The following is a 26,897-nucleotide window of genomic DNA, read 5'->3' as shown; positions in this document are numbered from 1 at the left end:
ATCAAATTCAAAACATTTCTAGACTCGCAGGAGGTGAACAAAGGGAAAAAAATGAAAATTGTTCCTCTAAGCTCAGTGAAGAAGAATCTAGATATGTGCAATATTTTGCACAGATTTAAATGTCTTCCAATGTGGGAAGTGGATTCTTTACCCCTTAGATAAAATGGTGATAGTGGCTAGACATGCCACAGAACTTATTCACAAGCATTCCACGGACGCTTCACATGTTTGGATGCTTGAAATAGTTCCTCATCACCATAATGCCCCTTGTTTGTTTGGGATGAGTGGGATTCGGTGCTATTTCCTGGAGGAAAGAAAAAACGAGAAGGAATGAGAGTGAATCGTATCTCTAGGACAGGACAGAGCCGTAATTGGACCTTTGTGTCATTCAGACGGGGTGGGGCAGATGGTCTCTTTTCGAGTCTGCCCATCCCGATATGGGCCCGGTTGATAATTATGGGCCACTCAACTGAAAAGGCACTCGAAAAGTGACATCAGGATGAATAATACAACAAAAGGAAGTGAGGCGTCTGTCTGCGCCTGTCTCTAGGGTGTTGGGGTGTCAGTCTCTCTCTAGCTTGCAAGGTTAATGAAGCAGCTGCGGGCAAGGACGAACCTTGGCTTTTTGTGTGTAGCAACATATGATGTACATCTAATATCACATGGATTGTGTTTCTGTTAAAAGCTCAATCATTTTCTATATATCAAGTTTGTTGAAATTGAAGCAAAGTTCTTTGATGAGCCAAAGATTTGATGGTGATTTTGAAATCCAAGTCACTTTTTAGAGAAAAAAAAGGGGATGAATCCCGGAAGCTAGATATTTTAATATATAACTTGTTAAACATGGATATTTTCCCCCAGAGCTGTGTGGAGTATGTTTATGATGATGGATGCACTTTCTTCAGCTTCAAACTTGTTGGTTCCGTTCACTGACAATATAAAGCTTAGATGCGTCAGGTTATTTATTAATATAACTCCGATTGTGTTCATCAGAAAGAAGAAAGTCATATACACCTAGGATAGCTTGAAGGTGAGTAAAGCTTGGGGTAATTTTGATCTCAAAGTGAACTAACCCTTTCATTTGCAAATGAGAATATTAGACAAAATGTTGAATAACATACTTTACAATAAAATACTGTAAATAATATTGCACACCTTTATCCAACTGATCTAATCAAACAATTGACAGATTTACCAGTTATCAAACTATGCAGAAGTAAAAGCCCTTCATGAAACCAATCCGGTTGGATGAAAAATAAACAGCTAACGGCATTCAGTCATACAGGCCAATGACATTTATAGATCATTCGGCTTGGCAAGAATCTTACACTCTTTTTTCAACAGCTATTTGGCACAAGACCTATAGAGTACGAGCGTTTTTATCACAGATCACCATCCATCCACACACACACACACACACACACACACACACACACACACACACACACACACACACACACACACACACACACAATTCCAAATAAAGATTTTCTGGCCTGTAACTAAATACACAAAGATTTTACTATGGCAGCAGATTCTTCACAGGCCACTTTATTGGATTACACCTCTACAAACTTATGAATAAACACAGTGTGTGTTGAGGCATACTATCAGTTAGCAGTAACTTTATCTTCCTGGTCATATTTCGTTTTTTCATGATGATAAACAAAGAACAATAACTTAATTCATCACCATTGTACATTTATATTGGTCATTTTACAACAGGTGGTCTTTAGTAGTACTTTCACTACAAAGTATTACTGAAAAAGCAATAAAGACATAGTAAAATTGTTTCCATGGGCACAGAAAAAAAAACACACAAAACATTTCTTTTTATGAGGCCAGGACAGGAAGTTATATGGCCTGCATGAGGCATGATCACTGGTCTAGACCTTGCAGAGCTGTTATGCAACTCTGTGTGTGTGTGTATGTGTGTGTGAGGGAGAGAGAGATTTTAGACAATATCATGCTTGTAAAAAGATTGCAGGAAGTTCTTATGATATTAAAGGGAAAATAAACAGCACTAGAATCCTAGTCAAAAGCAGGGCTCCACACTGACTACATTGCTCGCAAATGCTACAAACAAAAATTGCAACAATTTAAAATCTAAATAAATACTCTGTATATACGTTTTAGTCAAATATCATCTTGAAAGATGGCAAAATCCATATAGCAAAAACGGCGAGACCTTGAGTTGTCCGATTTGGGAACAAAATTGTATTATGAATTGGTTCTTTTTAATGAGTCACTCAAAAAGATAAGACTATATGCCCTCAAGCTTGTTTGTGTGTAAGCAGTTTGAATCAGATTCAGAGAGCCATTACTTTGTTCATTAGGTGCGTCTCAATTCACGTACTTATGCACTTCTCTATACCGTTTTGTAGTATAAATAGTGTGAGTAGAGTTCTCACACGGGAATTTCCAAAAAGAAAAAGTGCACTTTAAATACCTGGATGATAATTAACCCAAACCCCCCCACAACAAAACAAAAAAACAAAGTGTGGATTGTTTGGACACTTCATGCACTCAACTGTGCATCTTTAAAGGTAGGGTAGGTAATTTCGGAGAGGCTAGCAATAGCAACTTAGCTTTGAAAGCATGAGATCCCACCATAGACTGTAAAAAAACATGGACAACGCGACGCCGCTTCCTTCCATTGTATTGAACTGAAGCCAAAACGGACGCTGATGGGCGCTGACACGTTACGCAAAAACGTAAAAAAAAAGTTTGGAGCCTGGGCATACGCAGAAGGAATCGTCAGTGGAGCCCAGAGACGGAGTCGCGGTATCAAACTTCCGCCCAGACGACTGCGATGTATTTATAGGCTATATAAATTATACACAATTTAAAATTTTACCTATAAAATAATAGGCTATTCTTTTTCTAGAACAATAATATTTTTGAAACAGCAAATTCAGTAGATAAACTCAATATAATATGCCACTAGAAACCACTCTAAAATGTCAGAAATGGTCCTGCCATTGTAATTAAAGGGTTAAACTAACGTTACAGCAGATCGATTGCTGTAGACAGTGCTCTATAATTAATTAGAGTAGGCTATCATTAGTTTTATCCTGCTAATTATTATTTTATACCCATTAAAATAATTAGTAACTGTCAGATAACGATCACTTGCTTTTTTCCCCGTCATGGCTAACGTTAGGCGTATTATCTTAACTAATAACGTTTATTAATTAGCTTATGAAGCCCACATTTAACGTAACCGAAAAAAGTTCAGTGATCTGTCAGATCCTGTAGGTCAATTAGTACAGTTTACTGCTGAACAACTCATTTTGTCGGTGTGAAATAACACAGAAATTGAAAAATAATAGTTTTATATCTTGAATCTCCCCTCGAAGCTCCGACAGTCCTCAGAGAAGCTGTCAATCAACTGTAAATCACGACGACACGCCCCGTTTTTATAGCACCAAATTGCTAGCTAAAAATCAAACTTATCACAAAAACTAACAATTGAATATAAATCAACGTGATAACAACTACCTTAAATGACCAAACCCTCTTTCGGAAAATTTTATTTGAAGCATAATTTATTTTTAAGTTTTAACTTAAGTCTCATTCGTCTGCATTGAGAGGGCGGGATTTATGACCTGTACTGCATCCAGCCTCCAGGGGGCGATCAAAGAGCCCGCAGCTTCACTTTTCAGGACGTATGAGGCACACCCGGATCCCACCCTCCCTTTAGGGCGTCTCCAAAGCCACACCTCCTCAAAAACACATGAACGCATACAGCAGAGTCGAAAGAGATGAGATGAAAGACGGCGTTAAATTACCTCATGTCTCAAAGCACATAACATTACAATAATAATGAATGTAAACAACTTACGGAGCTCTACTTGTACCAGCTGACAGCTGCAGATTCACAGACTGGACTTTTTTTTTTGTTCATGAGACTTGCACAGATGTACATTTTTTTAATATTTAGACTACTTCTATTATTGATTGATATCAGGATGTGAAGGGAGTTCTAACCAGCATAAAAAAAAGTGTATGAAAAAAATTGCCTACCCTACCTTTAATTAAATAAAAAATACATTAAAAAAAGTAAAGAAAAGGTTTGTGAGACTTACTGGGTGTTCATATGACAAAATGTTAATAACAAATTAAAAATGTATTCAGAGTTTTGTAATAATAATGATTCAGTTGGTTACTCAGTCCATAACTAACACAACCTGTGTTATTAAGCTAGTAAAATATTCTTACAGTATGGCACAAATACAGTTAAATAATCAAACTGGAACTAATTTATACTAAACAATATATATTAGCATATTAAGCTACATTACATATCATTAAACACTCCCTAGTAATTTGTCTGGGGCACTAGCAAGCATTTTGCTAGTGAAATACTGGCTACTTTTACAACCGAGACGACAAAGCAGCAGCATGAGGTTTGTTTTCGTTTGCGGACAGAGGTCTTTGCACAAAATAACTACAATTAAAAAGAGAGACGAGACTACAGACACTTGTGAACCAGACAGGGGTTGTCTCGCAGCACAGCGTCTAAAATGAGCAAAGCACAAGACACAGACGGACAGAAAACCATTACAAAAGCAAGAGACATCATCTGGTAAAGAACTACTCAGGAACTGGACACGCGGCTGTAAGATCCGGCTTGGATAAAAGGAAAACCACAACACCTGAAAATAGCTTTGTTCAGCCACAGCTCTACAATTAGCATGGCCTGAGACACGGCCACCAGGTCCTGTTAAGTTGGGCTCCGTCTCTTTTCCTGTGAGAACCGGGCCAGAATCAACAGGCGCGCAGCCAGCAGGGTCACGCGCTCACATATGAGCGTAGAGTGACGGAAATAAAATCATATTGTCCGTACACAGCACGGAGGATACTGCTTAACATAAGCACCGATTACTAGTGTTTTACTTACTTTTGTGTTCCTTTGCGGTCAAGTTCAATTGTAAATGGGCCTAACGCCAGTCAAGAGTGGTCTAGCCTCAGTAGCCTGTGTTCAAACGTAGTTGAGTACTACGCATACTGCATACTATCAAAGTCCCTTTAAGACAAGTCATATTTCACCCGGCGGCCATCTTTGAAACGCCTCTCGGGCATCCTGGGCATCATGCAGCTCCTATCTCTTTGAATGGGGAAACATTAAATTCTCCAAAGCTGTTTGCCAATCTTTCGATTATATTTTTTATTTTAAATTACCAATGAAATCTGACAACTGTCTCATAATTTTTTTCCCCAAACGCTGGAATCACGACAAAAAAAAAATCTTTTAGGCTGGATCAAGCTAATGCGCGTCTCTTGTGCCTCGTTTCGGAGGTGCGTGTCTGACTGTTTCTATAGAAACCAGTGCTTCTAACGGCCGCTGCAGTGACGCGATGACTTTACCAGTCGGCGATTGGCTCTTATTTTGAAGGCAGGACTTATTCCGCTATATTGCGCGTTACACTTTCTCCCATTCAAAACAATACGAGTGACACGTCTTGTGTTATTCTATAGTCTTTGATACTATGCACTGTTTTTAGTTTTTAAATATAGGCTACGTACCATATTTGCCATATTGAGACACTGGCGGCTTCACTTTTCTACAATGGAAGAGAGTGAAGGTGCGTCGTCCATCTTTTTTTACAGTCCATGACATGCACACATAAAAGACAAGGTTTGAATGAAGAGTAAAGCATGACTCAGATTTTTTTCACATTTTATTACTAAAATGTTTCTAAAGGCAGCAGTTTTAAGTGTTCACAAGTATTTCTATTTTTCTTCGATAGAGTGAATAATATGGTGTGGTAGGAAAAAAAAATTCACACTGGCCTTGCGTGTTAAATCCTTAAGACATTAAACATCAGAAACATTAACACTTGAGGTCCCCTTAAAGTTTGCTGGTATTGAAAAGTGGCTAGTGTAACTGGAAACAGAAAAATCATATATTTTGGACATATCTGAAATAATTGGACAACATCACAAAGGAATAACATCGTACAATTATGTCATACAATCACAGACATCAAGAAGCTACGGTCACAATGCATGCCGGCCGGATCAAGTGACAATTTAAAGCGACATGATGGATTTTTTTATTTAGCTCACATTTGTAGAAATACAAGAAATCAAAGAGAACAATTCATTCAGAAGTAAAGTGCGCTGCAGCTAAAGGAGTGAGACGAACAGCATCATTGACTTCATTAAAACATCATCAACATCACATGATTTATTTATGCTTCATTGACGGTCAGAACCGATCTGCTACAGTGAGAAAATATCCCTTCACTTGCACCATGGAAAAGCACTGGACCTAGAAACTAATATCGTAGGCTATCAAATCAAACAGCTGTTTTAAAAACAATAACATTAAAAATAATGTGCAACAGCTGAAATGTGATCCAAAAGAAATGCATTATGGGTAGTTTTTAAACCACAATAAAAACACTAAGGCTGAATGACAGACTTCATTTTTTTTCCAAGAAAAAAGTGCCTACAAAATGAAACGAAATAAAATTACACCCAGATCGAGTGCCATAACCATCTGTAATTCCAGTGGTCACATGACATCCTTGCATAATATCTACATCTCGTCTATGTTAGAAGGAAACTATGTACAACATATACATACAAATCATATGGTCGCAGGAAACGAACGACAGAGATCGTTCAGTAACTTGATACAGCTCATGGGTTAGATTTAGAAACAGTGGTTTAAGTCCTAGTCTTTGGCGGCATTACTCTGAAATCCAAAGTAAGTATTACATCACGCGTGCCTTTTCTGTACTCGACTTGAGAACAAGAAATACTTGACAGCTTTAGGGACTTCAATTAGACATGGAATGAAATGAATGTGGGTCATAAGAAAGGAGGAAATGTCAAAAGTTAATCTGTTTACAGGAAACGATGTTACAAAAAAATTCCTTCTCGAATGTGGAAATAAGTAGGATGCGTAAGATAACCAAGTTAACTTTGTTAAAAACAAAAAATGTATACCTCTACCACAATATTTGACAAGAAAGTCAAACTACTCTTATGCCTGAATGAACTGCTCTGTTTGGCACTAATATTAAATGGAGCTGGTCATATTTCACCCCAAATAAATATTAAAAATAGACGACAAAGCCTATTTTAGGGTGATTTAAATTTTGCATTGAAAACGTACAATTGAACACATTTCCCCCCAAAGTTCTCATTAACGTAATGCAAAATAATAATAATAATAATAAAATAATTTTTTTTTTGGACAAATAAGATTCTCATTACTGTAATACAGTAAGATTTGGCCCATTTTATTAAAAATAGCATAAATTAAAAAAGTAAAGCAAATACTACCATGATGTATACTTACAATTGTATTTTATTCAAATGATTTGAATAATTTTAAAACGATTTAAAAATAAAATTCTCTCTTCACATCGCGGTAAATAGAATTTCTGCATTATGTTAATGACAATTTGGGGGTAAAATGTCATGAAATTTATCACAGCACCAAAACTGTAATTGATCCTCATTTCGGTAGCACTTTATGTTTCTGCATGTAGATACTATGTACTTATTATATCAATTACAATAGCTGGGTAATAACTAGGTATTAGGCATGAACATACCCCTAAACCTAACCCATGTAGTTACCTTATATTACCAGTACTTTCTTGAGTAAGTACACAGTAAGTACACGTACTGTAAAAAAAAAATGTGTAACCCTCATTTCTTAATATTTTTTGGGGGTTAAATTCCTTTTTTGTGTGTGTGTGATTCAATTGCTTATAGTCAAACCAATTAATGTCTTAGATGGACTTTTTGATTATATAGAAAGCTGAAAACATGGTTCATTTAACATCTGAAACATTTATGTCCTTCAGCTTATTTGAATTTGAATGTAATATCAAAATATTGAGATAATTTTCTCTCTTCTCTTTGAAGACCTACCAATATAAAAATTAAAAACAGAATGTTGGTTAATAAAATCTTGGTTTCTCTTTACGTCGGCTGCTTACTCTTGTATGATCATTTGGAAGAAATCTTTAAAAAGACGGACCACGTGAATAAAACGACCACTGAAATGGAGCTGGTTTTTCTGCAATCAAATAATCAAGGTTAAAATTAAGCAATTTATGTATACAGTGTATGGTCAAAAATACATCATCTTGGACAGGATAAACAAGTGAACAACCTGTTACTTAAATTTCAAAAGGTTTGATCTATTTGTCTTTTTCCATAAGCAATAACTTTCCAGGATGTGGCCACGACAGCACTAGCTATAACTGAAACCGAACAGATCCATCTGTCGTCCCAAATACAGTGTTTGAAATGAAATGGGACACTGACGCTGTGCAAATTTGCTCACCACAACAATAAGCCACCAAAAAAACATCCATTATCCTTCATATCGTCCGTTCGGATCGCATGCTACAGAATTGTCCACCTTAGTTCACTTGAAGCTGTCCGTCAAAGTCTTTGGGTTTTCTGGACATACTTTTTTATTTTTTCGTACAAACTAAAACACTTTTCCCGCTGTCTTTACAGGCTGCAATAAATCTTGTTATTAGATAAGACAGGATTAAAATGTGTTCCTTAAGTAAAATATCATAAGACCGGCCGAAACGTCAACACAACCCATTCTATCGGACACCACGAGGAGCTCAAAAAAAGATAACGTCCTCCTTGGCGACTTCATCGCTAACGGTGTACGGGAGGTTGTGCTGGGAGGTCTGGTTGTGGCTTTTGAGAGCGGCGGGCGCGAGGCTGGACTGGACGTCTGTATAAGCGTCTGGAGGGCTGAGGGAATCTGCAGGGTGAGCAAACCAAACAACAGGCCTGTCAGCTGGACCTAATGACTGTTTACACAGCGGGATACGGCCTGTTCAGGCACAGCCGGGAATGTCGGGTGCGGTTGTTTGTCTTACCTGAGTGCGAATGTTGTGGTTGGTGGGGGCTGATGGGCCGGCGTGCTTTGTGACCTCCATCCGAATCCCTCGCTGACAGCTTGATCGTCGCCTTCATGTCAACAGAAGCTGTGAAAAAGTGAAGATGGATTTAGGAATCAGCAAATTTCCTCCCAAAGAATATTGTTAGGTGGTCACAAACTGACCCAAAAACATCATCTACCACAATAGAGACAAACTGCCTTCATGCCACAGTGAACTGCTCTGTTTGGCACTGATCTTAAAAGGGACCTCTTATGCCCCCTTTCACAAGATGTAATATAAGGCTGTTTTCACATATAGTTCATTTTAAAAGAACCAAAATCAGTGCACTTAAAGTGAACCAGCCGAACGTGTTCACAATCTAGTGGACTCAAAAGAGAACCCGGTTCTTTTTTTGGTCCTCTTCAGCATTGAACTGATCTCAGACCCTTTCATGTTCACACCACAACTTCATAAGAACTCAGACCCCGGCTTTCTGTGTTTTCAGTAACACTGCTGCATCTTTCCAATTGTTAAAATAAAAAAAATGTAGAAAAAATAAGCAGTGGATAACTGATCAGAAGTTTATCACATCAGACTGGCTCAACTTAATCAACCTCATTTGATACTATAATCTTCATGTCTTCTCTAAATCTATTGAAGCTCAGAAAAAGAACAATAATAACACTTCACAGTAAGGTTCTATTAATTACTTTTGGTAATTAATTTAGGTATAAATTAACAGCATTTATATTAGTGGTGAGCATCTGAGCCTGTATCTGTAACCATCTCAAAATTATTTATATTTGTATTCAAATAAAACTGGAAGTGACAGAACTTTAACCGGAAGATTTTACAATTACTTGGGAAGACTGTCATATCTATGGTTTTAAATGTATATCTATTTCCTTCATAGTTCAAATGTGCCATGTATAGCTCATAATAAAATAAATAAATAAATAAATGGTGTAAATGTTTAATAAAAGAAAATAAAGTTTATTATTATTTACTGATTAGAGAACATGTAAGTTGAAACAAAATAGAGGCTGAACATTACTAAAACATTTTTTTCTATGCATACAAAAAAACCTATGAAACTTACTATATAAATATAAACATAATGGGTTAGTAAATATTAAAGATTGCATGCTGATAGTGATCATTAGTAGTATATATATTAAGTGTAACAAAGGAATGCGATCGTGAATGGACCTTGTTGTCAGCAGTGACGTAAAAGACAGAACATCGGCAATGGCGAGCCTGAAGGTACGCTTGTCGAAACGAAACACAAAGCGGACCTCGATGCTTTCACATATCACAAAGAAATCGAACCACAAATGGACCCACAAACGAACCGTACTCAGAGGTGGTCTGAGTACAGTTCGCTTTTTTGGGTCCTTTTAGGGGGGGTCTGAGATCACTTGGTTTGTTCACATATACAAGCTGAAGCGCTTTTGAAAGGGTTAAACGAAGTCTCTGGTGTCCCCAGAATGTGTCTGTGAAGTTTCAGCTCAAAATACCCCACAGATCATTTATTATAGCTTGTCAAATTCTTCCCTACTTGGGTGTGAGGAAAAACACATTTTTTTGTGTGTGTGTCACTTTAAATGCAAATGAGCTTCTGCTCCCGCCCCCTTTCCAGAAGAGGGTGGAGCTTAAACAGCTCATGTTTAGGATACTCAACAACAACAAAGCTGGAGAATCTCAAACAGACAAAATGATGATCGTCAGGAACGGTGTTCAGCCTTAAATGTTCGAACCGGACTCGGACACTGATGAAGAGACTCAGGAAGAAGTTACAAGTTTGAGAATGAAACTGGATGTTTCTGAATAGTTAGTGGATAAATTTATGTAGTTACTGTGGAGTTGATTCAACTCATCGACTAGCATATACCTTCATGATTTTTATGTTATTAAATTATATTTCATTTAAATGTATTCAAATAATTTTAAAATAATGAAAACATTTTTTTCTTTACAGCACGGTAATGAGAATGAGTTTCTGCATTATAATAATGACAATTTAGGAGTAAAATGTAACAAAAATGACAGCACAAAGCAAAATTTGTAATGTTCCTCTTGAAGCAGCATCTGCTTCATGTCAACAGAAGCTGTGAAACAGATGGATTTAGGAATCAGAAAATTCACTCCCAAAGAAGGTCATTAGGTGGTCGCAAACTGCCCAGTGCGGTACTGACCCATACTCTCGGAGCGGTGCGCACTCTTGCTCTTCCCGCTCCTCTCCTTGCCCTTGCTGAGTGCGGCGAGTTTGGTCGGTATCTGCTGCTGGACGCTGCCCGGCTTGTGCAGCTGGTTTGTGGTGCTGATGAGATGGATGGGAACCTCCGTCTTGGCCGGCAGGGTATTGCAGGAGCTCTCCCGGCGCGAGTGGACTTCAGGGCGCTCTGGGTAGTCGGCGGGGGATGCGGAGAGAGTGGTCCTCAGGTGCGACTTTAGAGGTAGCGCCTGGTCCCCTCCTCTGCCAAACAGCAGCTCACCGTTGACGCTGGAGGAAACGGAAAGCTAAAACACAAAGCCAAATGCAAACATTAACACCACATGTAGATAAGCAATTTCAGGCAAATGGGTTGATGAACATCTTAATTCATCAACTGCATTAGTATGAGGATGAAACTCCATTTTTTTCAAAGATAAAGAGCATCCACAAAAATGTTGGACCTCTTCAGTTACAATCATAGAGAATCATTCGTGAAAGACTAGTTTGTATAAATTCTTAAGTAATGTGAATCTTTTTTTCTTTCTCAAATTGTTGAACTAAATGCAACAATGTATGCAAGAATGGATTCCTGAATTATTGAATTGAATGGTTTCAATTTATACAAGAGAGTATTTACAAAAAACTGAATTAAATGCAACAATTTATCCAAAAATGGCTTTACAAATGTTGAACTGAATGTAACAAATTACATGAGAATGGATTTGCAAACAACAGAATCAAATACACAAACATATTTAGGAACAATTTATATTGAAATGAGCATTTACGCAGGAATGTTTTGTTTTTTATGTATTCACAGAAAAACGTTCTGTCTGTTCAGAGTAAATCGTACAGAAAGCCATTTTCACATAATCTGTTGTACTGAATTCAGTGGTAAGAATTTGTTTTCAATTCTCAGCTGTGGTGTGCCAACTTTTCCTTCCCTTTTTGTTTTTTTTTTTTACAATTTTTTTTGTGGTTGAACATCCTCATTGAGCTTTTTTGCTCATTAGATGTTTGCATTTTGTGTTGAATTTTTACTGAATTCAGTGTGACAATGTACGTAAAGTGGATTCATAACTAAGAATTGTACCAACTGCAGGATGTCAAACAATACAGGCAATATTGCTGCGATAAATCAAATGCCTTAAACTATTCCTCACTTGTTACTTTGAATGAACACATCTACTATAAGAATAAAGCATAAAGTAAATATTTTGAGCCAAAAAGTTTGTTGAGATGCACCTCCACTGTGTTTAAACTTCGAGAGCAACGTTCATGTTTAAGCACGATACACAGGAATTGCTCAGCTAATGTGCCATGTAGGAAATCCAGTCCAAAGAGTTTGGGATTTAAAGGAAGAAGCTAAATTTAAAACACATTGTCCACTGCGTGCAGAACAAAGACGTTTGATGAGTGCATAAAATGTAACACAAATTGAAGACAGCTCCACATGAAAGGACTAAGTTAAGCATAAGGTAAAGATTATTAATGCACATCAGCAACTAACAGTCAGAGAGCAGCTCCCTCCCAATCCTTTTCATCCAAAGGACATAGTGTACACTCTTTGGAGGAACAACCAAGTCTTGCTCAAGGGCCCAACACTGATTATGCAATTCCTGGGAAAAACCTTGACGTAAACCTTGAAAATGAGTTCAAATAATTGACCGTGACATTACCCTTAGGCTCATGATAAAGATTGAATAATCATGTCCTGTCCGTCTCATCTACTTAAAGGTGTGGAGATGATGGCCAATCTTCTCCACACCTTAAGATGTGATGGAAACTAGTGCCACCCTCCTGAATCTGTTCATTATGCTTCAGCAAGTCACAATTCCACCCTCCAATTTCCATAATTTCACCAAAAAGGGACAAAATGTTGTTTGGGAGAACATTTAGAGATGTTCCTCTGGAATCCTCAATCATCTAGAGGATGGAAAAGCCTGACCTTCTCCAACAGGCCAGGGGCGACATCATCTTGAACCATCTTGGTCTTCGTGGAACAAGTAGTTTTCCCAAACGCTGGGATCCCAGCACAGATGCTTCATTGTTCCCAGTCCTTAAGGTGCCTTCGGTAAATATAAGGTTTCCAGAGCGTAAAAATGCGAGGGGTGTGCAAGGTTTTCGGCAAAAAGACTTGACTGACATCACATAAACAATTAGGATTGGCCGCATTCCAGCGCTGGTATTAATGAAAGGGTGCTGGCAGGTAATTATACGTTGCGGTTTTCCCAACTCAAGACTTCCCTGGATACTCCAGGCAAATATTCATTTGGAACAACTCTGCTGCGCACGGGCTGGTTGGAAGGGCTCGCTGCTGAAAACATGGCTCTTAAATCATGGTGCTAAATACCTGTTTCTGAAGGGTTGTTTTGGGTGTTTTTACTGTATGATGAAGCAGCACAAAGACAGACTCCTTGGAAACAGGAATGTGGAATATAAATCTTACAAAAGCAAAATATACTCGGCCATATATAAGTTGCCTCCTTTGAAAAGCTGAACATCAAATTTGACTGAACACACTACAGGTCAAAAGTTTGGAATGATTAAGATGTTTTAATATTTTTGAAGTTCTATTTGATCAAAAAATACAGTAAAAACAGTAATATTGTGAAATATTATTACAAATTAAAATAACTTTTCTATTTTAATAATTGTAAAATGTAATTTATTCCTGTGTTGTCAAAGCTGAATTTTCAGCATCATTACTTCAGTCTTCAGTGTCACATGATCTTTCAGAAATCATTCTAATATGATGATCTGCTGCTCAAGAAACATTTCTGATTATTATTAATGTTAAAAACAGTTGTGCTTCATATTTTTGTGGAAACTGTGATACACTATCATTCAAAAGTTTGGGGTAAAAAAAAAAAGGGGAAAAAAAAAGAAATTAATACTTTTATTCAGCAAGGATGCATTATAGTTGATCAAAAGTGACAGTAAAGACATTTATAATATTACAAAAGATTTATATTAAATAAATGCTGTTCATTTGAACTTTCTATTCAGCAAGGAATCCTAAAAAAAAAATGTATCATGATTTCCACAAAAATATTAAATATTAAGCAGCAAAATATTTTCAACATTGATAATAAAAAGAACCATTATTAAAAATTGAGTACCTATAATAATTGAGCAAATCAGCATATTAGAATGATTTCTGAAGGATCATGTGACAATGAGGACTGGAGTAATGATGCTGAAAATTCAGCTTGGATCACAGAAATAAATTACATTTTAAAAAATATTACAATAGAAAACAGCCATTTTTATATTGCAATAACATTTAAATCTTAAACGTTCCAAACTTTTGACCTGCACTGTATGAGTGAGTGAAAGAGAGAGATAAGATAAAAAAAACAGCACATGAAAGACCAAAATTCGACGTTATCTAAAGAGTTGAGCTCTGGTTTAACAAAAGGAAGTGACTAAGGCAGTAACAAAAGAACAGGTCTCATCCAGGTCAAACAACCCCCAATATATCTGACATGACAGCCGACACTGAGACGAATAATACACAATACAGCGGATAATAAAACTAGTCCAGGGAACAGTTGGAACTCAAAACAAAGACGAACGGTACATTTAGTGAACCATAAAATCGTAGTGAAATCATAAAAATGACATTGACAAAAACACATCCATGAGCTTTATCTGACTCACAAACGCTCATATGAAACTAGAACTGTCTAAATGAACCGAAAAACATCTGAAACCACATTTCTGCAAATAATTGTCTTTGTCGAAATAAATCTCTACTATATGGCATATATTTAAACAAGGTCTGTAGGCTGGCACCGAGAGACGGTTACTATGTACTCATAGCCGTACTAACATGAGATAAGACGAGATCACAGGAAATCTGACAAGGCCGGGCATGACCGGACGTGCCTGCATGACCTCAAAAACATACAATGAACAGCAGAGCTGTGGCAACTTACTGTTAGGGACATTAGAAATGTTAATTAACGTTAGTTTTAAATGTTAAAAAAAAAAACACGTGAGATTCTTAACCCACTTTACTAGGGAAGGAACCCCGATTAGTCGACTAGTCGGTTGTTAGCTCGTGCTTGAAGCTTATCTAGATCTATGTTTTTAGTGGTGATGACTTAAAAATGAATAAAATAGAGATGTAACTTCACTGACAACAATATGCTATACTAAAAGTAAGAGTAACTTTGACTGTCTAAATTTATTTCCAGCCATCAAAGTACAGCTTTTGTTACACATTCCCCAAATATTACTTTCGCACTCCAAAACTTTGAACTATTGGTAAAAATACACATGCAGAGACATCTTTAGCTGTTGCATCACATCTGACATCAGTGTTGCATTAAGGCCGTGATGCACAAAGCTAATGTCAATTTGAAATATTTTAGTTTTAGTCGACTAAATATCATACGGTTTTATCTAATGGGTTTAGTTAAATTGTAATGCAAAATTTCTGAACACATTATACAGCCTACTCCTGAAGAAAACATATATTAATATTATTATTATTATTATTAAACATCCTTATTATAGCTGTTAAAGAGCAGCTATAAAAGAGAGTGATTTTCTGTGTGAGTCTTTTGTGGTTTCAATATTAAGGCCACAGACGGCAGCAGGTTTATTAGGCTGCTGTCACTTTAAGACCAAATGCTGGGATCCAATACACTGATGCACATCCAATATTCTCACAACTGTTTACGTTTTCTTAAGACAGTGTTTATGTGACTAATTTTGACATAATGTTGTGTGTATTTGTCTGTTCATGAACGAGAACTTAATTCAGTACTAGTAAGCTGTCTGTCTGTTTGTGTTGTCACACTTTTTCATATTTATCCATATGCCTGCTCTTCGCTTTCTCCCAGACATTTACATTTTTTTTAGTGTTTTATGACACATGCAACCAGTGTATGCCAATTAATTTCCTGTATGTTACAGTTCAAATGTGTGCATCTGCAGCGCAGGACAGGATCTCTTCCCAAAATGTCCCTCCCTAACATTTCCGTCTAGTTTTTATTTGTTGACGAATCAATCAGTTGATTGATTATTTGTTGCTGTCAATCCGTCATAGTTTTTTTTTCGTTCAAAGATTGTTTTCATTTAGTTATCGTCCTGTTTTCGTCTGTGAAAAAATGTCGTTGATGAAAATAATGATGAAAATTATTCGTCAACGTAGGTCAGAGGTCAGAAAGCTCTCGGATTTCATTAAAAATATCTTAATTTGTGTTCCAAAGATGAATGAGGATCTTACGTGTTTGGATCGACATGAGGGTGAGTAATTAATGGCACAATTTTCATTTTTGGGTGAACTAACCCAACTAAATATATTTATTCTTTTGTAGTAGTAGTAGCAATTTTAATTATATCAATTTTATATTTGAGCCATATTTGATAGATTATCACAAAATATTTGGCCAAATTTGTACAGCCCTACAAACAAGTACAGTAATATCTCTGCATGATTTGAGTTAAATTAGATTTACCTCAAATCATGCAATGAATAGTTGACTAGACAGTGGTAAATCAACTAGTCATTTTGACTAGTTTCTCACATCCCTTTTTTCTACATACAAGTAGAAAAATGTACCAAAGGCTTCACCACTAAAGCACTGATTCACGCTCATCTGTATCCCAGCAGTGCAAACACAAGCCCGCCTGTGGTTGTTTGATTTTGTACCATAAACTTTAAATGTACATTCCTCCTTAATCCTATAAAACGACTAACACTGATGCTAATCGATCCTGGCTTGATTGCATTTCACTTGGTCACCGCCTATTATAAATCGCTAACGTCACAGCATTACGCACATTAGGAAAGTTTGTCGTTTCTGTAGGTTCCACAGCCACATTTAAACGGAGGCTGAGAGACGCCTTGTCCAGTGTCCATTTCTGAGTAATCTGACAAAATGAAAGGGGTTAGTCATCAAGTATGCACACGCAAATGGACAGACAGTCTGTGCTGCTCAAATCAGTTTAAGATGATTGAAGGAAATCACGAAGACCCCTGAGTTTGACCAAAAACAGATGGAGCCAGTCAAACTGTTGAACAAAAATGCAAAATGCAAGTAGATTTGTGGGATGGTTTCAGTACTGAGACTTGGAAATCTCACAATATGTGGCTTTTGTTATGCGCTGTTTACACAGGGACTTTTTCTGTGAGCCGGTTAAGACTGTTCAAACAACGCTTGTCTGAGTGTCCGCTTTTTCTCAGAGAGCCTTCTGGGTAATCTAGCAGGCTCATCAGCAAACAGGTAGGGCAAGGGTGGCAGGTTGATTAGCCAAGCCACTGCTATGAAAACTTCACAGTGCCACATTGTTCCCTTCGATTGTCCTGTACAGTGGAGCTGAAAGGAGACCGTGGGAAAGGCAGAAGCTCTCAGCTGGCACACCTACACCTTGTCATTTATAATAACAACATGTGGCACTGAAAGAGAGCAGGGAGGTGACATCATGATTATTTCATGTATGCCAGCTCCCATTTCCCTGAATAGCTGGGCGATGTATCAAATATTCATGACAGATTCGAGTTAACTTCAGTCTTCTAACTTCAGTGTTGTTCAGTTTGATTCTTTTCTGAGATTCAGTTAAAACCTTCCAATCGATTCATAAGGTATTGATAAAAATATGAATACAAATTAATATGAATTTTTATTACCATGTTGTTATATTGGTACACAAAAACATTTATTTAAAAATATTTTAGTATAACTGAAAAATCTCTTGAATTTTTAAAATCAAAATTTTACTGTGTGGCAACAATGGCTGTTTGTTTGAACTGATGGTGATAATATCTGACTAAAAAAAGAATTCAAGCCATTTCAAAATAGAAATAAATTGAGAAATACTGAATATCATTAAAAGGCTATAACTTATCAAGATGTTTTTAGCTACACTACTATTCAAAAGTTTGTGTTCAGTAAGATTTCTTTTCAGCAAAAATGCATTAAATTTATCAAAGGTCAAAGTAAAGAAATTTTAAATGTTACAAATATTCTTATTTCATTACAAATGTTGTTCCTTTTAAACTTTTTGTTCATCAAATAAATGTATCAGTTTCCACAAAAATAGGAAACAGCACAACTGCTCAACACTGATAAAGACAATAAATGTTTCTTTAGCATCAAATCAGCATATTAGAATGATTTCTGAAGGATCATGTGACACTGAAATTCAGCTTTGCATCACACAAATAAATTACATTTTAAAATATACTGAAATAGAAAACAGCTATTTTAAATTGTAATAATATTTCTGAATTATGACAATTAGATTTAAAAAAAAATAATAATAATAAAAAAAATAAATAAAAACTCTACAAAATATTTGACCATGATGCTAAACATAATTGTTTGAATGCTGAAAGATTCATTCAGGTGAACTTTTTTTGGAGAGCAATAAAATCAGAATTTGGTGCTTGGTGACTTTACTATTTTGTGTGTAATTTTACACTTGTGTGTCAACTAGTCGAACTGGTATGATGATTAGGAAGTATTTAGTTACCTGTCTAAATGAACTTTAGATAGTTCAGTAGCTTTAGCTTATGTGGCCATCCAAGAGAACCAAGAATCTCGTGGAGACGGATAGAAAGTATGGAAACAACTAGAGTCAGGTGGCATCTCACCTGTCCAACTTCCTGTGCGTACAGTGCTGCCGTATTCGGTACCGTGTTGTGCTTCTTCAACTTCCTCTGTTGCTCCAACCGTTCTCTCTCTTTCTCAACCGAACGTGTGGACTCTCTCAGCCTCTCCAGGTCTTGCTGGTACGTCTGTCTTTGCCTCTCCAGTTCTTGCCTCTCCTCGGCCAAACGCACCTCCAGCCGCCGACACTCCTCCTCCCTCTCCTTCAGCCTCTGCTGGTCGGCCTCGGCCTGCCGTCGCTGCTTCTCCCGCTCCCGTTCCCAGCGTGCTTGCTCCTGCCTATGCTGGCTCTGCAGCCGCTGGAAGTTGGCAAGCTCCTCGCGGTGCTTCTCCAGGTTGCGCTGCTTTTCCTGCTCCAGGAGCACGTCGGTGCCACGGTTCCGGCTGCCGGGACGGTCCCGCTCGGCGGTGAGGAGAGAGGTCCGCTGGAGCTCGATGTGGCTGTCCTGCTGGGAAATTATGGCCTGAGGGGGAAGGAGAGAGAAAGGACTTAATGTTTGGATAGTAGTTAAGAGCTTCCTGGTAACGAAGGCTTAGTTTAGCAAGCGTTGTGTCCTCTCAGCTGCCTGTCCTTGTATTTGCTCAAACATGATTTGTGTACTGTATTGTAAAGCGCTTTGGTAAGAAAGTGTCTGGTGAGAATGTAAATTCAATGTAATGTAAATAGAACGAACGAAAGAAAAAAGAAAGAAGGCAAAGTCAAAAGAACAAACAAAAGCATTAACAAAAAAAAAAAAAGAAAGAAAGAAAGACAGAAAGAAAGAAAGACAGAAAGAAAGAAAGAAAGAAAGAAAGAAAGAAAGAAAGAAAGAAAGAAAGAAAACCAAAAGAATGCAAGAAAATTAAAGAACAATTGAAAGAAAAATTAACTAAGGACCAAGAAAGAGCAAGAAAGAACAGACTATCATAAGAACAAACCAACAGAAAGAACAAAAAACAACAACAGCAAAATAAATAAAAAACAGAACAAACAAAAATCAAATCAAAAACTAAAAAGAACAAATAAAATAACAAAAGCGACAAACAAAAACAGAAGGATAAAAGACAAAGCAGAAAATGAAAAAAATTCAAAGACACAAGAAAGAGCAAACAAAATAAAGAACGAAAGGCCAGAGAGAAACAATGGACTGTTGTAAAAACAAACAAAATGAAAGAGAAAGCATGAAAGAACAAAAATAAATAAGTAAAATGAATGAAAGTTGAGGAATAAACTAAACAAAAGAATAGAAGAAAACAAAATGACAAATTAGTAGAGAACGAATGGAAATCAAAAGAACATAGGAGCAAATGATCACAGAAAAGAACATACAGAGAGAACAAAGAATAAACGAATGGAAGAACAAAAGAATGAAACAAAAGAACAGAAGAAGAGCAAACGAAAAAAGAATGAACAAATCATTTGAATGAACAAATGAGCAAATGAAAGAGCAAACAAAATAAATAATAAATGAATAAACAAAATAAACCAAAAAAAATAAGACAAATGAAAGAAAGGCAGCTGTTTAACTACAACATTACAGATGTTGTGGACATCTGAACACCTCACAAATAAATGAGCACAGCACGCCAAGAGTCACTTGACGAATTTAATTCCATTAAACAAGATCTTATCTGGATTTGTCAGAGTGAGTGAGACATCACTGTGTTTACCTGTAAACTGTAGAGCCTCTGGGACAGCAGCAGCACTCGCTCATAGAACTGGTAAAACAGGAAAACAAGGACAACATTACTGGCAGGATGATTCAATATTCAGAGACATTATTCTCACGATACACAATGCCACATTCCTGCCAAGTGAAGTATGGCTGCATTAACTGCCCATTAGGTGCGGTGAACGCAAAGGTTACCATCTCAGATATGTATTGGGAGGTGTATGAGAAGCAATATGTGCCTTTTATCTCAAGGGAAACAAAGGGAGACATTATCTTCTCAATTCCAAATTGATGTGCGCTCTCACCTCTGATTCTGGAAATTTACAGCTGGACCACATTTTGTGGCAGCCACGTGAGGAGGCCTCGTCCTGAGAGAGACGACAGATTAAAATGAATTAAAAATAATATCATGTATATCAATATTTGCTGAAAAAAACCCCAAATGAAGATAATTCAAAGACATTTTCATGGTAGATGAGTAATGTAGTACTTTATCATAGTTTATAATATTATCATAGATAGTAATACACATAACTATAAAAAAAATATTAATTCATTATAAGATACTATATTCTATAAATGAATTAATATATATTAAGTAGAATAATATACTAATTTATATATATATATCACATCAAATCATTTCATTTAAACATCAAATCTATAACCTGACGGTTATATATTGACATCTTGACCGGAATGACAGTTCAAAATTCCTGCCCAAATCATCTGGCGTCACTCTCCTCGTTTAGTAAACACGGGCATGTTCCCATCGTGTGTTTGGCAAACGGCTACATGTGCGTTCTCTCACCGGCTCATCCTGGTCCTGACACGTGTAGACCTCTTTGAGCAGCGGATCCGAGCTGGCCCTCTGACTCCGGTCCCTGGTCCTGCCGGATGCTCCGGGAACCTTCTTCTTTATACTGCCGTCTGATTCAACACAGAATTACACCTGATTTACAAACTTATATCATGAAGGTACAAAATAGAAATGCACATAAACACCACAAACATGATTGGTGAAGGAGACTGTGGGCAATTAGGCCTCAAAAGATTGCATGCACGCATATTTGAAGAGCATCCAGGAACATCTGAAGCACTATATTCAACATATTATGATGTGAGACATACTAATTGTAATCTTACCTACTGTATTGTACAGATACTATGCGAACTGGGATGCATAGCCTTTCAAATATGCAGTGAATCCCCATTAATGGAACATATATATAATCTGTCTAATCATATGTAATGGCTCTTACTCTTAGGCAGTATGGTAGCAATGCTGTCGTATCCGCCGAAAGTGTCTGCTCTGCGTGGCAGCAGACTCAAGGACGGACTCTGGTTCCCCTCAGTCTGTGGAGATGTTTCCCGAGCTCCAGATGCCAGGAGGTTCTGAAGGTTCTCCACTACAGAAAGACAGAGATACGCTTCAATAACTACATTTAGCTGTTAAACAATCTTGCTTGCGACCAGATGCAAGTTGCCAGTGCTAGGTTATTATTATTATTATTATTCAGGCCCTGAACCTGTGTGAGCTGCTCAGATGTGTTACCTTCAGTAATGGCTCCTTTGAGCAGCTGCTCCCCCTGCTGGAGGTCAGAGGCGTCCCCCCGCAGCAGCAGACGGGAGCGAGAGCTGGTGTCTTCTAGACCGGCCACAGATTCAGCCAGCTCTGCAAACAACTGCAGCTTCTCCGTGAGGCTCTGGACGATCTGAGCATCCTTCAACGTCAGGCGATCTATGTAAAAGACAGAGTAAAATATGTTCAAGAGGTGAAGCATTAGATAGTATTTTCTATTTTAAATCAGAAGAGCATCATAAAGCACATGTGCTTATAATAATTGACAAATAAAAGACAGCAAGATTTCACTATTAAAACGCAAGTGCGCCCTCTAGTGACAAAAGATCTTTCAAAGCTCTTAAAAAGCCATCACACAATCAAAATGATTTACGAAATCATTAACAAACAATCTACATGCTGCATTTACCGTGAAACTCTTTGAACCGGGTGACTCTGGCTTCCTCTTCCTCACTAAACAATCTCTCTTCTGTATGTGGACAGCTGATGGACAGGAACAGAGGAAGAACGGTTTAAAAAAAAAAATGCTGATAGAAGTAAATAGACACTAATGTGGTGATAGATGAACACAGACCTCTCCACGGCCTGACGGATGTGGGTGATCCACGTGTTACGGTCTTCTTTCGAGGCTGTGTGGATTTCGTACATCTCGGGCTCGTTCGAGGAGGCGCAGATGAGAAACATGGCCCGCTCCTCGTGAGCCACCTCTCGCACAATCAACTTCTGCAGTGAAATAACGGATGGCTTGTTGTCCTAGCAGAAAAACAACACAGATGAGTACATTAAGATGAATAATTTCTCATCCTGTATGAACCAAAATTAAAGTGCATATCATACTCACCACGGTTGAGAACACATATCTCTGATCCTTTTCTTGCAACAAGACGAGAACATCGGTAAGAAGTACAGCTAGAATATCTGCAAACGAAGCAAAGAAGAATCTCAAATGTCAATTATGAACCAAACAGACTTATGTTTGGAATCTCCAATGGGACATTTGTGGTGGAAAAAAAATTTAGATGAGAGGAAAAATGATATTTCGATAATCTCTCTGAAAAGTATTGCGTTCTCAAGAAAAGGGTGAAAATGCAAAAGCATTTTCCTCCCATCTAATTTTATTTTCTCCACCATCACCAATGTCCCTTTAGGGGCTTTGTACTTATGCATGCAAATTGTCGTTCTCATAATACCTTTGAGGCGACCAGATGCTGATTTCCAGTTTACCATACCCTCGAACAAGAGTATGCGGCGGCCCTGAGAAAGGTCCTCCTTACGAAAGACACGTCCATCTTTGATTTTCCCGAGGGACTTGGGCTCCATCTTGGAGGTGATTTCCCTGAGCCGTGCTTCCTTCTCGTAGAGATTGACCTGGGAGTCCACCTGAACTATGGTGTCTTTGATTAGGCCGAGAGCTTGTGCTAATCCTTCATGTTCCTCTGTCCTGGCTGCAACGAGAAGTAAGTGTTTATAACCTTGCACGTTCATAATATCTGGATAAATTTATGGCACAATAATGACCAACCTTCTGTGTTTTGCAGGATGCGCTCCACAAGAACAGGATACTTGGTGATTCGCTGTGTCACCAGCAAGATGCACTCTGGAACGCCTAACCGCCGCACTATTGACAGATTACTTATTTTCTGAAACACAATAAGGTGAGAAAATGATTCAAAGCAGTGCTGAGGACAACCTAGCAATTGAGATAAGATCTCAACATACTCTCATGAGATTCTGGAACTTCTTGTTGCTCTGGAGCTGCTCTTTGTAGTAGTTGACAGCCTCTGTGTGTCGACTGCAGAAATCCCCATAACTTTCCTTCATTCGCTCTCCAAGTTCTCCAGAAAACTAAAACCAGATACACACAAAATAACTTGTTTGACATATGCTGTTTGTCACACTTCTTGCTTTACACTTCCTTCCCAATATTTTCTTCTTTACACTTGTGACAAGCGTAGTCCTGGGCTGCGTTCCAGTTAATTTTTTAAATGCCCTTCCCTCGCTAACTTCACTCGGTCTCGTTGACTCGGATGTACATCATTGCTTACGTTGCATGAGTGCCTACTACTGGCGGAACCTTTGCAATGGGCTGAACTGGAACGTCCTAAACCCTTGATCACTTGAATCCACAATGGAGCCGATTTATTATTTATTTTTTCCCCTTACAAAATTGTTTAATACAGTATTCTATATGTATATATGTGTGTTTTAAATGTTTAAAAAAAATATTTAATATATCACAGAATTGTTTGTGCTGGGGTAAATTATACGTCATAATCGTGTTGCATTTTGGGTTATGGAGCTGCCTGAAGTGTACATATGAAGTAGACTCTCTCCCTCGGTTAAAATCAAGGGAGCGAGGGTCTGTCCATATAAACTTCCCTCGTCCACTTCACGAAGTGGAACACACTTCAAAATGGCGGCAGAGATTCCCCCAAGGGTAGGTGCATAGGGAAGTTTGCGAGTGCGTGTCTAAAACTGGAGTGGAGCGCAGTCTAGGAAGTATGAAAACAACATGTGTAGAGCAGGAAGTGTAGAACATGAAATGTGAAGCGGGACGTGTAGCGCAGGAAGTGTGAAAAAACGTAAAACAGGAAGTGTAGAGAAGGAAATGTGAAGCGGGACATAAAGGGCAGGAAGTGTGAAAAAAAAAAACGTGTGAAGCATGAAGTGTAGAGCCGCAAATGTGAAGCAGGATGTGTAGCGCAGGAAGTGTTAAAAAAAAAAAAAAAGAAAAGTAAAACAGGAAGTGTAGAATAGGAAATGTGAAGCGGGATGTGTAGCGAAGGAAGTGTGAAAAAAACATGTGAAGCAGGAAGTGTAGAGCCAAAAATGTGAAGCAGGACGTGTAGTGCAGGAAAGTGTGAAAAAACGTAAAACAGGAAGTGTAGAGCAGGAAATGTGAAGCAGGACATAAAGGGCAGGATGTGTGAAAAACGTGAGAAACAGGAAGTGTAGAGCAGGAAATGTGAAGCGGAACGTGTAGGGCAGGAAGTGTGAAAAACGTGTAAAGCAGGAAGTGTAGAGCCGGAAAGGCGACAAGAGAATGTCTGAAGCAGGAAGCAAAAACACAAAAGTGTGACAATAGTATACGAATCAGGAAGTGTAAGGCAGGAAATTTAACAGGATGTTTGAAGAAGGAAGCAAAATACATGAAGCATGAAGTGGGAACAACAGGAAGGGTACGGTGAAAGCGTGACAACAGGATGTTTCAGCAAGGAAGTGTAGGGCAGGAAATGTGAAAAAAGATGTTAAAGCAGGAAATGTAGAGTAGGAAATGTGACAACAGGATGTTTGAAACAGGAACGGGAAACATGAAGCTGGAAATGCAGGACAGAAGGTGTGAAGCAGGAAGTATGACAAAAGCAGGAAGCCTGGGGCAAAAGTGTGACAACAGGAAACGGGAAGCTAAAGACAGGAAATGTGAAATGTCAGGCTTTACAAGGAAGTGGATGTGTGAGCAAAGAGGTGTAGGGCAGGAAATGTAACAACAGGATGTTTGAAGAAAGAATTGTAAGACAGGGAAGGCGAAGCTGGAAATTTAAGGGAAAAGTGTGACAATAGAAAGTATAATGCAGCAAAATGTAGGCCAGGAAGTGTAAGGCAGGAAGTATGACAACAGCAGGAAATGTGGGCAAAAGTGTGATAACTGGATGTGTGAAGCAGGAAGCAAAAGACAGGAAATGTGAAGAGCGAAATTTAAGGCAAAAGAGTGATGTCAGGAAGTAGGAAGCAGGAACGCAGGGCTTTACAACAGCGAAAAGTGTGACAACAGAATGTTTGAAGCAAAGAGTACGGCACTAAATTAAGGGCATGTACCTGGGATATAAGGATATCTGAAATTTTATGGATGGCATAGTTGTGATCGCTGCCCGGCTGCAGGGATTCTGTGCGACGCTCCCTGAGCCGGGACAGGAAGTGGCTGTGCAGCTCCAGCAGACTGTCCAGCTGGGGAAACAGACAGTCCAGCTTCCTGTCGTCCAGCTGTAGCGTCTCCCGCAGCTCTCGAGCATACACGCGGAGCATGATCTTGAGTGTCCGCACGTGGTGGATCTCTGTCTGGATGAGCTCTGGAGGAGACAGGAAGAGCTTTAGAGAAGATCTGGAAACACAATTGACAACTTACAGAGATAAAAAATGTACAAGTTCCCAGAGCAGTGTGGGTAGGTAACTAACACTAACCATATATAACATCCTGTCTCTTCATCATCTCCTTTGAATACTTCTTTAAGAAGTGCTGATCCACAGCCAGACTCCAGGACTCCACCTCGAAGTCTTGCGCGATGGCTTCCAGCTCCCCTCGCACTGTGGTGTAATATGCATCTGCACACAAAAAGATCAACATTCATGCAGATCCAGAATTACAAAGTGTTGCTCAATGCTTTACAAAACCCCCGTCGTAAATTACACACATGACGTTCTGGGTGTTCTCAGTGTTGCTGGGCTTTTAAAATCAACCCCTCACCTTCAACGATGAGAGATTCGGGCGCTGTGGAGGCGAGAGATACAGTGTCGTCAGTGGGGCGCTTCAGCCTGAATCCGTCAACCTCGTCCATCTCTCCTGTGATAGGGCTGCCAGAGAACATGAGTATGCAAACGCTGCAGTAATTATGAATGTCCTTCATTTGCATTGATACATAAGCATCACACTTCTGTTCAACCTAAATGCTACATGAAGCTGAACATTAATGTTAAAAGGAAAGCAAAGAGAGAAATGTGTTATAGATGTTACATTCTATTATGCAAACAAGATGGAGCCAGTCTGTGCTTAAGGATTAGTTCACTTTAGAATTAAAATTTCCTGATAATTTACTGACCCCCTTGTCATCCAAGATGGTCATGTCTTTCTTTCTTCAGTTTAGAAGAAATTAAGGTTTTTGAGGAAAACATTTCAGGACTTTTCTTCATTTTTTTTGTTTTTTTTTTTTAGAAATGACCAATCATTTCGCT

The 26,897-nt window shown here is 38.2% G+C and overlaps 1 protein-coding gene across 4 annotated transcripts in view; it reads right to left on the bottom strand.

Moving 5' to 3' along the window:
* The window catches only part of arhgef18b (rho/rac guanine nucleotide exchange factor (GEF) 18b), a 57,248-nt gene that overhangs the window by 8,020 nt on the left and 22,331 nt on the right, over positions 1–26,897 (bottom strand). For 3 of the 4 annotated variants that reach the window (XM_067396422.1, XM_067396423.1, XM_067396424.1), the window contains 18 exons: positions 26,413–26,519; positions 26,130–26,270; positions 25,767–26,017; positions 23,670–23,795; positions 23,473–23,590; positions 23,141–23,395; positions 22,792–22,868; positions 22,525–22,703; positions 22,360–22,433; positions 21,924–22,109; positions 21,631–21,777; positions 21,180–21,298; positions 20,674–20,736; positions 20,367–20,414; positions 18,701–19,180; positions 11,072–11,396; positions 8,874–8,981; positions 4,904–8,755 (listed from right to left, as the gene is read on the bottom strand). In XM_067396422.1, coding sequence (XP_067252523.1) covers positions 8,610–8,755; positions 8,874–8,981; positions 11,072–11,396; positions 18,701–19,180; positions 20,367–20,414; positions 20,674–20,736; positions 21,180–21,298; positions 21,631–21,777; positions 21,924–22,109; positions 22,360–22,433; positions 22,525–22,703; positions 22,792–22,868; positions 23,141–23,395; positions 23,473–23,590; positions 23,670–23,795; positions 25,767–26,017; positions 26,130–26,270; positions 26,413–26,519 — 2,950 coding nt within the window. In that variant the 3' untranslated portion in view covers positions 4,904–8,609. The remainder of the gene's footprint in view (positions 1–4,903; positions 8,756–8,873; positions 8,982–11,071; positions 11,397–18,700; positions 19,181–20,366; positions 20,415–20,673; positions 20,737–21,179; positions 21,299–21,630; positions 21,778–21,923; positions 22,110–22,359; positions 22,434–22,524; positions 22,704–22,791; positions 22,869–23,140; positions 23,396–23,472; positions 23,591–23,669; positions 23,796–25,766; positions 26,018–26,129; positions 26,271–26,412; positions 26,520–26,897) is intronic. The other variant, XM_067396425.1, reaches the window with a different exon arrangement.

This window comes from Chanodichthys erythropterus, chromosome 10, assembly GCF_024489055.1.
Source record: "Chanodichthys erythropterus isolate Z2021 chromosome 10, ASM2448905v1, whole genome shotgun sequence".
NCBI lineage: Eukaryota > Metazoa > Chordata > Actinopteri > Cypriniformes > Xenocyprididae > Chanodichthys > Chanodichthys erythropterus.
This window is presented reverse-complemented; position numbering and strand designations above follow the sequence as displayed.